General features: G+C 37.5%; 1 protein-coding gene across 2 annotated transcripts in view; it reads left to right on the top strand.

Annotated features, from left to right (window-relative positions):
- The window catches only part of LOC115221029 (synaptotagmin-16), a 225,964-nt gene that overhangs the window by 44,187 nt on the left and 169,476 nt on the right, over positions 1-12,301 (top strand). For both annotated transcript variants that reach the window (XM_036510328.1, XM_036510327.1), the window contains one exon: positions 2,536-2,652. In XM_036510328.1, coding sequence (XP_036366221.1) covers positions 2,536-2,652 — 117 coding nt within the window. The remainder of the gene's footprint in view (positions 1-2,535; positions 2,653-12,301) is intronic.

The raw sequence follows: 12,301 nt of genomic DNA on the forward strand, positions 1-12,301 counted from the left end.
GGTGAAGGCCCATGGATTAGTGGTTATGGTATTCTGTTCATGATCATAAGGTCTTGAGTTCAATTCTTCGTGGCATGTTATGTCCTTGAACAAGACACTTTATTTCACGTTACTCCAGTCCACTCAGCTGGCAAAAATGGGTTGTGCCTCTAATTCAAACAGCCAGCCTTGAAGATTGAAGATCAAGTCTATTGAAACATAGAGTAGATGTAAATATTAAAAAATAATCCTTTTTCTTTTTTTTTTATGCTCTCTAAAGACGATGTTAATTAGTTAGAAAAAAGTATAATCTTATTAATAACTCAGACATTTTAGAAATTTAATTTAATTAAACCTAATTCTTCAACACTCCAGGAAATTAAATTTAGTGATCTCTAACAGAGAACAGTATGCCGCATCTTTACACAGCACCGTTTCCACCTCTACCCCAGAGCTCCGAGGATTAGACACATCCCTAACAACTAAGACACTGATGGCTAAATTAATCTGCATCATAGTTCTCATATTCTCATATTTTGAGTTCTAAATTTATTTCACAATAAAAATGGAATGGCCAGTCTTAGAATGCTGAATCAACAATTCTTTGATTCTTTAATCAATATTTTACAAGCAACCAATGCTGTTCAAACAAAGAATTGAATCAATGTAGCCGTCAGATATCCTTTGAAGGCATGGTGATGCGGTTAAGAAGTTTGCTCTTTATCTATGTGGTTTTGAGTTCAAGAGGCTGCCTAGGCAGCACCTTGGGCGAGAGTCTTTTACTACACAGTCTCTGGTCTACCAAATCCTTTTGAGTGCAATTTGGTGAACAGAAACTATGTAAGTACAGTACAGGGATCATTCCTGTACTTGGGAGATAGTCTTAATTCAATGCCAGCTTAACTCCATCACCTGACCTTTGGGTATAGGTACCTTTGACAAGTCCCTTAACTCCATGACAATAGTTGGGGCATTTCAGCTATGCAGCATATATTGGGCAAGAAAGCCTGCTGAAGCCCATTGCTCTTCAGGCTTAACTCATTTCTAAAACTGAGTGGACTGGAGCAACATAAGATGAAGTGCTTTGCTCAAAAACACAAGGCGTAGGAGTGGCTGTGTGGTAAGTAGCTTGCTTACAAACTACATGGTTCCGGGTTCAGTCCCACTGCATGACACCTTGGGCAAGTGTCTTCTACTATAGCCTCGGGCTGACCAAAACCTTATGAGTGGATTTGGTAGACAGAAACTGAAAGAAGCCCATCGATATATATATATGTGTGTGTGTGTGTGTGTGTGTTTGTGTGTCTGTGTTTGTCCCCCCAACATCGCTTGACAACTGATGCTGGTGTGTTTACGTCCCTGTAACTTAGCAGTTCAGCAAAAGAGACCAGTAGAATAAGTGCTAGGCTTACAAAGAATAAGTCCTGGAGTCGATTTGCTCCATTAAAGTTGGTGCTCCAGCATGGCCACAGTCAAATGACTGAAACAAGTAAAAGAGTAAAAGAGATGACCCAGTCCAAGGATTGAAACCACTATTTCATGGTCATGAATTCAACACCCTAACCACTATGCAATGTGCCTCCACTAGTGGTACTCATTTCTACAGCTGAGTGAACTGGAACAACATGAAAAGAAGTGTTTTGCTCAAGAATACAATGCATCACCTGGTCCAGGAATTGAAACCACAATCTTACGATCATGAGCCCAACACCCTAACCACTAAACCCTGTGTCTCCACAGGTACCTTTAGCAGAGATAAATATTTTTTGCAGGCATGACTGTGTATTTAAGAAGTTTGCTTTTTCCTCCATGTCGTCTGAGGGTTAATCCCACTATGCAGTACCCAAAGCAAATGTTTTCTACTACAGTCTCTGACCAACCAAAATCTTGTGAATGAAACTTAGCAAATAAAATCTATGAGCAAGCATAGTGAAAGGATTGTTCCTGCTCTTAAGAGATAGACTGAACCTGATCTCAAGTTTAACACCTCTACCTGGTCTTTGTGTGCTTTTGGCAGCACCTATCCGGTTGTGAACCATTGGGCCTAGTCTCTATTTGATGATAACTCCACCCTTCATCCCTCCTTCCCAATCTTACAGAAACAAAAATGTGTCATATCAGGTTTAAGGGGGTGAGCTCATAGAATTTTAGCATGCTAGACAAAATGCTCAGCAATATTTCGTCTGGCATGTTCTGAGTTCAAATTCCACTGAAGCTGATTTTGTCTTCATCTTTTCAGAGCTGGATAAAACATGTACCAGTTGAGTACTTGGGTAATGGGTGCCACATAAAAAGCACCAATGAAGGTGCCTCTTAAAAAGTACTTAATGCACTCAGTAAAGTGGTGGGTATTAGGAAGGGCATCCAGCCATAGAAACCATGCTGTGGTAGATAATGGAGCCGGGTGCAGCTCCTGATCTTACCAGCTCCTGTTAAATCATCCAACTCATGCCAGCATGAAAAATGGACATTAAATGACGACGACGATGACGATGACGATGACAACGTTGATGACGATGACGATGATGATGATGGTTCTTTTTTATGTATTTGCAGTACCAACGCAAGCCATAATTTTTCTAGTAGTCGTAGGAGGATGCCTGGTTTTCCTCATTATATTATACATATTCCTTGAGAAGAAATCATGTTTTGCTGGGCTTCAGTTTTTAAAAGGTAAGTTTCTTGCTTTATAAATCATTTCAGTAAAAATATTACGGTCAACATTCAGAAAGCAAAACTATTTCTCTTTCAGATTGTCAACATCTTTATATATAAAAGTGAAGTTGTGTGTGTCTCCTACGATTTAGATTCCTAACTACTCCCACATTTTGCGGTGCAGTTTAACCAAAAGCGGGTATCTTATAGTCGTGATTCATATCGAGCCCTTCTGGGTATTAGCGTGCGTCTACGACGAGTCTACGATTTAAAAAAAAAATTACCATCATTTTTTCCCACTTTTAATGCATTTTTTTTTGCTATTATATAAGGGAAGTAACTCTCTAAAAATGTATTATTAAATCTCAGAACGTAAAAAGTTACAGTAACACCCCCCCCTTTGTGGTTAGCCACATTGTGATGGCTATTATACTTTACATCTCTAAAAATGCTTATATAGTTATTTACAAACCTGAGCAATGCCAGGCGATACTGCTAGTTATTTATAAACATGATACTTTTTCCTTTTATCTATTATCATTTACTTGTTTCACTCATTAGACTACAGCGATGCTGGGACACTGCTTTGAAGGATTTTTTGTCGACTGTATCAAGCCCAGTACTTAATTTTTTTAAAACCTGGTACTTATTCTATCGGTCACTTTTGCCAAACTGCTAAGTTATGGGAACATAAACACATCAGTATTGGTCGTCAAGCACTGGTGGTAGGACAAACACAGACACAAAGAAATGCATACACACACACACACACGCATGTGCGCACACACACACACACACATGCAATAAGCTTCTTTCAGTTCTTGTCTACCAAATGCACTTACAAGGCTTTGGTCAGCCCAAGGTTATATGAGAAGACACTTGATCAAGGTGCCATGCAGTGAGACTGAACCTGGAACAATGTGGTTGGGAAAGAAAGTTCTTACCACACAGCCATGCCTACACGTATTTGAACATAAAAGTTCTGTATTTTTATTCATTTACTGGTTTCAGCCATTGCATTTCAATCTGGCACTTATTTTATCAGCTTCCTTTACTGAACCGCTAAGTCACAGAGATGTAAAGAAACCATATTGACCATTTGCTTCCATTCAAGCAATTCGTAATGGATAATCCCTTCCCAGTCCCACCATACGCACAGCATCGTTTTACACGGATGAAGATCTTGTTTCACACGCGGTGTCACTTGTTAACCGGGGAAAAACCATTCCTTATGCTGCTTCATATTGATGTACAGGCACCATTTTTCATTGCCAGTAATGATTCAGTAAAGACATCATTGCTTGTGTCCATGAGTTGAGTGGTGACGGTCAAGCAAACCATCAGAGATTGTGGCCAGTTGATTTTTGTTGTTGTCACTTAAAGCATGCGGAACCCATGCTCCATACTTCTGAACCTTTCCCATCAAGTGAAGATGCTTCTCTGTAGCAGTGTGGAAGCATTCCATTTTCTCTGCCAGTTCCCTTGTTGTTTGACAAGAATTTTTATGCAAAAGTTGGTTTAATCGCTCTTCATCGAACTCAACTGGACGGCCAGAATGAAGTGCATCTTTGAGGTCAAAATTTCCATTTTTGAACTTGGCATACTGATTATGAGCGGTTCTTTCAGCTATGGCACCCTCTCCATACACAGCGCAAATGTCACGAGCAGCTTTTGTGACCTTGGAGCCTTGATTAAAAGCAAAAAGATGTCAAAAATGCTTGTTTTTCTTAACTTGACATTCCATTTTAATGATCTGAAAATAAACAAAAATTAACTAAAATTAACTAGAAAAAAAAACAAAATAGATTCCAAAATGATTCAAAAATAGAATTCTTGGAAAAAATAGATTCCAAGATTTAAAAACGCAATAGATTCCAAAATTTTAAAAAACGGCGGGAACTTAGTTGCCAACCCAATACCTAATACTCCTAAGAGAGGACATCCATTTTTGATCTCTTTGTATTGACTTTTTACCAAATTTTCTCTTGTTTCTGAATATGTTTCCACCAATTATTGTTAGTTGTCTTCGACAAAGACTTCATTCTGTTTTATGTATCACGAATCTTCTGTTTCCACATCTACCAAGATATTCTTACTAAGAAACATCAGGAGAATACCATAGAAATGACCTTGTCTGTGAGTCTGATCTGGACAAATCTGGAATATTCTCCAAAATGTCAAATGTTGCTTTCTCATTCAATTCAGCCTCATTGATTTTGAAGTATTTTGGAAAAAAATATCTTAAAATTTCCAATCTTCTAAATATTTCTTCATTTTGAAACTATTTGATAATTAATTTGGTCAGTTTCGTTTAATTTTATGCAATGCAAAATAATATTTATAAAAGAAAAAAAAAGAATGTGTTGTAGATTTTTAAAAATGTTTTCTCTTTCTTCGTTTAAGATTTTCTATTTGATATTTGAACTAATTCTTATGTATTTGATATGTGAACTGCTTTCTATCTACAGAGTCTGCCAAAAGAATGTATACACACTTCAGGAAAGGAAAACTCTGTGTAAATATTTAACTTGTATAAGTACCTCTATAAATATAGATACTTATTTCGATGTTGTATCAAATTGCAATAACACTGAAAATTTTTATACAGATTTTTCCATTGCTAAAGTCTATGTACATTGCTTTGGCAGGCTCTGTAATTGTTAACTAAAGCTAGGCATAAGTGAATGTCTGCTCCTGAAACTATATAATCACTGTAGTGATATATGAATTCATTCCCTGATATCTTGTATCTTTTATTGGTTTGTCATTAGACTGTGGCCATGCTGGGGCACCACCTTGAAGAATTTTTAGTCAAATGAATCGACTCCAGTACATATTTTTTCAAGCCTGGTACTTATTCTATCAGTCTGTTAGGCCAAACTGCTAAGTTACGGGGACACAAACACACCAACGTCAGTTGTCAAGTGGTGGTGTGAGGCAAACACAGACACAAAGACACATGCACACACATATATATATATATATATATATATACATGATAGGCTTCTTACAGTTTCTTATTTCTTTATTGCCCACAAGAGGCTAAACATAGAGGGGACAAACAAGGACAGACAAACAGATTAAGTCCATTATATCGACCCCAGTGCGTAACTGGTACTTATTTAATTGACCCCGAAAGGATGAAAGGCAAAGTCGAGCTCGGCAGAATTTGAACTCAGAACGTAGCGGCAGATGAAATACCTATTTCTTTACTACCCACAAGGAGCTAAACACAGAGAGGACAAGCAAGGACAGATAAATGGATTAAGTCGGTTATATCGACCCCAGTGCATAACTGGTACTTATTTAATCGACCCCGAAAAAATGAAAGGCAAAGTCGACCTCAGCGGAATTTGAACTCAGAACGTAGTGGCAGACAAAATACCGCTGAGCATTTTGCCCAGCGTGCTAATGATTCTGCCAGCTCGCCACCTTACAGGCTTCTTACAGTTTCTGTCTACCAAATCCACTCACAAGGCTTTGGTTGGACCAAGGTTATAGTAGAAGACAAATGCTGAAGGTGCCATGCAGGGCAACTGAATCCAAAGCCAAGTGGTTGGGAAGCAAGCTTCTTACCACAAAGCCATGCCTACTCTTTTATTTCCAATTTTTTAATTGAAATACACTGTCTTTGTTTTGATTAATTTTGAAAATAATTAAGAATTTAATAAAATAATCTCGTTATTGGTGAGCTGGTAGAATCATTAGCATGCTGGACACAATGTTTAGCAGCATTTCATCCATCTTAATGTTTTGAGTTCAAACTCTTCAGAACTCAACTTTGCCTTTCATCCTTTTGGGATTGATGAAATAAGTACCAGTTGAGCATTGAGGGCCACTGAAGTTGACTAGCTCCTTATTTCTTTACTGACCACAAGGAGCTATACACAGAGGGGACAAATAAAGACAGACAAACGGATTAAGTTGATTACATCGACCCCAGTGCGTAACTGGTACTTAATTTATCGACCCCGAAAGGATGAAAGGCAAAGTCAACCTCGGCAGAATTTGAATTCAGAGTGTAGTGTCAGACGAAATACCTATTTCTCTACTACCCACAAGGGGCCAAACATAGAGGGGACAAACAAGGACAGACATAAGTATTAAGTCGATTATATCGACCCCAGTGTGTAATTGGTACTTAATTTATCGACCCCCGAAAGGATGAAAAGCAAAGTCAACCTCGGCAGAATTTGAACTCAGAATGTGGCAGCAGACGAAATACCTATTTCTTTACTACCCACAAGGGGCTAAACATAGAGGGGACAAACAAAGACAGACAAACGGATTAAGTCAATTATATCGAACCCAGTGCGTAACTGGTACTTATTTAATCGACCCCAAAAGGATGAAAGGCAAAGTCAACCTCGGCAGAATTTGAACTCAGAATGTAGCAGCAGACGAAATACTGCTAAGCATTTCACCCGATGTGCTAACGTTTCTGCCAGCTCGCCGCCTTAGTTGACTAGCTCCTTCCCTGAAAATTTCAGGAGATTATTAATCTTGTGCTTGGAACATAAATTAACATGAAATTTTGATGGAAAATTTTGATTTAGACTACTTTAACTCATTCGTAACCATATTCCTGTAAAAATACAATGCCTTGGTTTCAAATAATGAAGTCAGTTACAAAACTTTGCCATTTTTAAACAGTTGTTTGGAATATATATTGGTTTCTATTTTTGGCACAAGGCCAGCAATTTCATGGGAGAGTGTAAGTCAATTGACTCTAGTAATCAACTGGTGCTTATTTTGGCATGACTCCTGAAAGAACAACTGATACAACTCCTGAAAGAACAAAAGACAAAGTTGACCTTGATGGGACTTGAACTCAAAATGTTAAGACGGCTGAAATATCCTTTCTAGTAAAGGCACAAGGCCTGGAATTTTGGAGGAGGGGACTAGTCAATTATATTGACCCCAGTGTTCAACGGGTACTTATTTTATCAACCCTAAAAGGATGAAAGGCAAAGTAAACTTCAACGGAATTTGAACACAGAATGTAAAGATGGACAAAATACCACTAGGCATTTTGTCCAGAGTGCTTACAATTCTGCCAGCTAACCGCCTTATTTGGAATATAAATTGGTTTCAAATTTTGGCATAAGGCTGGCAATTTCGGGGAGGGGGCAAGTTAATGACCTTGACCCCCCAAATTACGCTGAGGTCGACTTTGCCTTTCATCCTTTCAGGGTCGATAAATTAAGTACCAGTTACGCACTGGGGTCGATGTATTCGACTTAATACCTATGTCTGTCCTTGTTTGTCCCCTCTATGTTTAGCCCCTTGTGGGTAATAAAGAAATAGGTACTTATTCCATTGACACCAATGCCCAACTGGTACTCGTTTCATTGACTTCCAAATGGATGCAAAGGCAAAATCGACTTCAGCAGAATTTGAACTCAGAATGTAAAGATAGATGAAATGCCACTAAGCATTTTGCCTGGCATGCTAACGGTTCTGCCAGCTTACCAAATTCTTTAAAACATAAATTAACATGAAGCGTTAATGGGAGATTTTTAATTTAAATAACTTTAAAACAGGAAGCTTGTATCATTTGACCAAGGGTGGTCTCATGCGGATTTGTATCAAAATTATCGTGTTGATACAAAATCACATACAGCAAAATCTTGACCATTACATGCCTACTGAACCATAGTGGTTAATATAGTTGTGCAAGTCACTGATTAATTAAAATACAAAGCTAATTAATCTATTTACATTGCATATGTAGAGTGTCTGGCCATTTCAGTGGCTTGACTCAGTAAGAGAAAAAAATGTTTTTGTAATGTTTTATAAAATGGTGCTCCTTTACAAGATAATTATACAATTTATATGTTACATCCAGCCAAGTTATTGATTTGGCAAGAATTCAAGCCAAAAGGAATACAAGAAACCAAAGATTAACTGAGTTAAATAAATGCCAAGTTTTCATTTTAAAACGTCCCCACACTAAATTTCGGTAAGTCAGTTGGAAAGTGTTTCTTGAAAATATATTTAAAGATTCTTCTAAAATTCTAAAATATTATTTTGTTCTGGTATTGCTTTGTTCATGCAGAATTGGTTCTGGACAACAACAGTAATTAACCTTTATATGCACACACATGCACACACACACACACACACACACACACACACACACACACACACACACACACACACACACACACACACACACACACACACATGTGTTTGTGTTTGCTTCCCACCATTGCCTGACAACCGATGCTGGTATGCTTATGTCTCCATAACTTAGCAGTTCAGCAAAAAGTAGCTGATAGAATAAATATTAGGTTTACAAAAAATAAGTCCTGAGATAGATTTTTTCGCTTAAAAAAATCCTTTAAAGTGGTGCTCCAGCATGGCTGAAGTCAAATGACTGCAGCAAGTAAAAGAATAAAAGAATAAAAGAATATATATATATATATATATATACACACACACACATATATATATATAGGGTGTGGTGAAAAAATTGTTGTGTAAATTACGCAAAAATGAAAATAACACTTATCTCATTTTAACAGATATATTTACCAAAAATACATAAAAATAGAATAAAATGCTAAAGAGTAAATTTATTCAATAAAATCGCCATTGGCTTCAATCAGAGCCCCAGACGACTTTGGAATCTAGTGCAATACTTCTGGATGTTCTCCATGTTTAAGTTGGTGAATGCTGCCATAATTCTTGCCTTCAGTTCATCTTTGGTGTTACAAGGAGTTTTGTTGGTCTCTCACTCAACTGCACCCACTCTTTGGATGATTTAAGTTGCTTTGGTAGTATTTCTTTCCACCAAATAATGGATTAAAAAAGTATGGAAGACCCTACATGCAAAAAAACTATGTACATACAACAAATTAGAGAAAATCTTGTGTAAACCATTGTTTTCCCCAATTTGTCCATTTACGCAGGAGCTAGGGGCAAAATGTTAAAGTGCATAACCATCCTCAGGACATAAGTGTGTGTGTAAAGTTTGGTGAGAATCGGAAGAGAATTGTGGAAATGTATGTGTTAGTCGATACACACACACACATACTGTGATTTATATACACTAGACTAGCAAACATACCTGTCCTTTGAACGGTTTAAGTTGCTTTGGTGGTATTTTTTTCACCAAATAATTGAACTACCAAGAAGGTTTATGAGTAGCACGGCAATCTATGTTTCCAATTAACCTAGGAATGGAAAACCAAATTGAAGGCTGGTTATTGTGGAGATCATTGCACTTTAATGATCAAAGAACATATAAGTTTGCAAGCGATGCAAAGTAGAGCTACTGAAGTGTTTTGGGAGTAGATTACAGATAATGACTACAAAATGTAGTTGTTTTACATGAAAGTGAAATTTCTTGTCAGAAACAGCCACATAAATGGTGTAAGGAAATTGAAGGAAGACATTGAAAGTTCCCCTCTGAAAGTTTATTTTATTCAACAGCAAAGGAAGTTATTTTTTTAGAACGATAAGCTAACAAAAGCTCCTTTATTCTGTCTTCCTACATAGCATGCACATAAACTAACAGCAAATGCTGCATAAAGTTAAATTGGTATGGAGCTTCCTGAAAGACATGTATAGCTTTCACTTGTGGAAGCAAAACTCTTGTTTAAAGGTTGATTCTTTGGGACGAGTCATATGTGAGTGTTTAAAAATGGCTAGAATGACAATCTAAGATGTAATATCAACAAATAGAAGACCAAGAAGGGAACATTCCATTTCGAGTAACTCAGAAAAGGTAAAGGTAAGCTTGCCAAACTTTAATGCCATTTAAAAATAGGGATTAAGATTGTTTGGTATTGGATATTCATCATGTACAGTGTTCAAAGTCAATTTAATCACTGTCACAGGTAGAGAGATGAAATAAATAAATAGACAAAATTTGCACGGTTCTACGAAAGAGTTGTACAAGCCCAAAGGATGTGGAAACAAGAAGTAAACTGAAACCCTTGTAGCAGTGGATTCGATCCCACACTTAGCCACATGGTAATCTCAATCCACAGTTCAGTCATAGTTTGAGCATATGCAACAATCAAGATTTTCTCCAATAAACAACTGTTGTTCACGTGATAGTTTGGTGGCCTAACTAGAACCTTCCATGAGCAGGGTCTACAAATACAGCCATATTGAGTGGCAAAATTCAGAGTGTTTTGGGTTGAGTTGTGTTACACTCTCCCAATAGCAGTTCTGACAGCTGCATATTCAATCAAGGATAATCAAAGATGCATTATGGCACCTTAATATTTACTTGGTATATAAAGAAAATTAACCCCTGTGTTGAGTTGCTAACAGATACTTTCTCTTTGTGTCATATTACACTGTTTCATCCAAATGTTTCCATTAATTGTATTGCATGAACACCTTTCCTATTAATGTAACAAATACATTAAGTTCAAACACAATAAAAAGAGAACATGATACATCCTGTTACACCCTTATAGCCATGTCACCATTCGAGAAACTTTCTTTTGGTATAAAGTTACAAATCTGATTAAGTCTGGAAGAGTCAACAGTTTTAGTGAGACACAACCATATGTTACCAATCATTTCCAACAAAATCCATACAGTTCAATACGGCAAGCTTTAAAAGTGCTCTCTGTTTCACACAGCTCTACCTTTCCCATGCTATTATATTCAAATATAATGGCATGGGAAGATTTCAATTATGGATAGTTTAGACATTAACTGACAATGGTAAACATACAAGACTGACCATATGTGACCATTGTTTCAAAAACCAGTGGCTCAAACTGCGTTGGGAACATTTTGCTCAGTGATGAAGCTATATCTCATGTTAGGGGTACTGTCAACATGTCAAATATGTTGTTATAAAAAAACCCCTAACAAAATACCTTGATTGTTGCTTACAATCGGTGGGAAGTAATACAACACAGTATCCTTTTAGTCACTAACTTTTAGTCCCTAACTTTTTGATGCCACTATATCAAAAGATAAATGAAATTTTTCATAATAGTTAGTTCTCACTGTGCTATGAGAGACACATAAGGCCACAATATGATCTCGATCTCTCTAATCTGCTCTGTTTTCTGCCACGTTTCTGGTTTCATTTCAGCTTCTTCAGCCTTCTCATCTCTTTTCCTTGTCAATAGTCCTTCACCATGTAGCTTTAGGGCACCCTGCTGCCCTTTCTCCCTCAGACTGCCACTTTAGTGCCACCATACAATTGTTTTCTTGATCTTGTCTGAAGACATGTCAATCCACTTCCAGTGTCTGCATCACAGAAACTGCAACAGACTTCAGAATACCTTCAGCAAAATCTACTTTGTTACAAGCATTCAGGTTTTTGACACCTTTAACACCATTGCTAGGCACCTCAGGGTTAGTTGTTTCTCTCAAAGCCATGTCGAACATGAGGTTGCAACATGATCTCTCCCACCATATCTGTTTTCTGTAACTGTTCTGGTGTCATTCCAGCTTTTCCACCCTTCTTGTTTCCTTCCTTTGTCAATGGTCCTTCGCCATGTGGTTTTAGGGCACCCTGTTGCTCTTTCCCCCTCAGGCTGTCACTGTGGTGCCATCATACAATCGCTTTCTTGACCTTATCTGAGGATGTGTCTGATCCAGTCCCAGGGTCAGCATCTTACTTCATCACTGATCCTATTGGTGCCTGTTGTCGACTCAACTGTGTCGTTTCAGAATCTTTGCAACTATT

This window comes from Octopus sinensis, linkage group LG17 (assembly GCF_006345805.1).
Source record: "Octopus sinensis linkage group LG17, ASM634580v1, whole genome shotgun sequence".
NCBI lineage: Eukaryota > Metazoa > Mollusca > Cephalopoda > Octopoda > Octopodidae > Octopus > Octopus sinensis.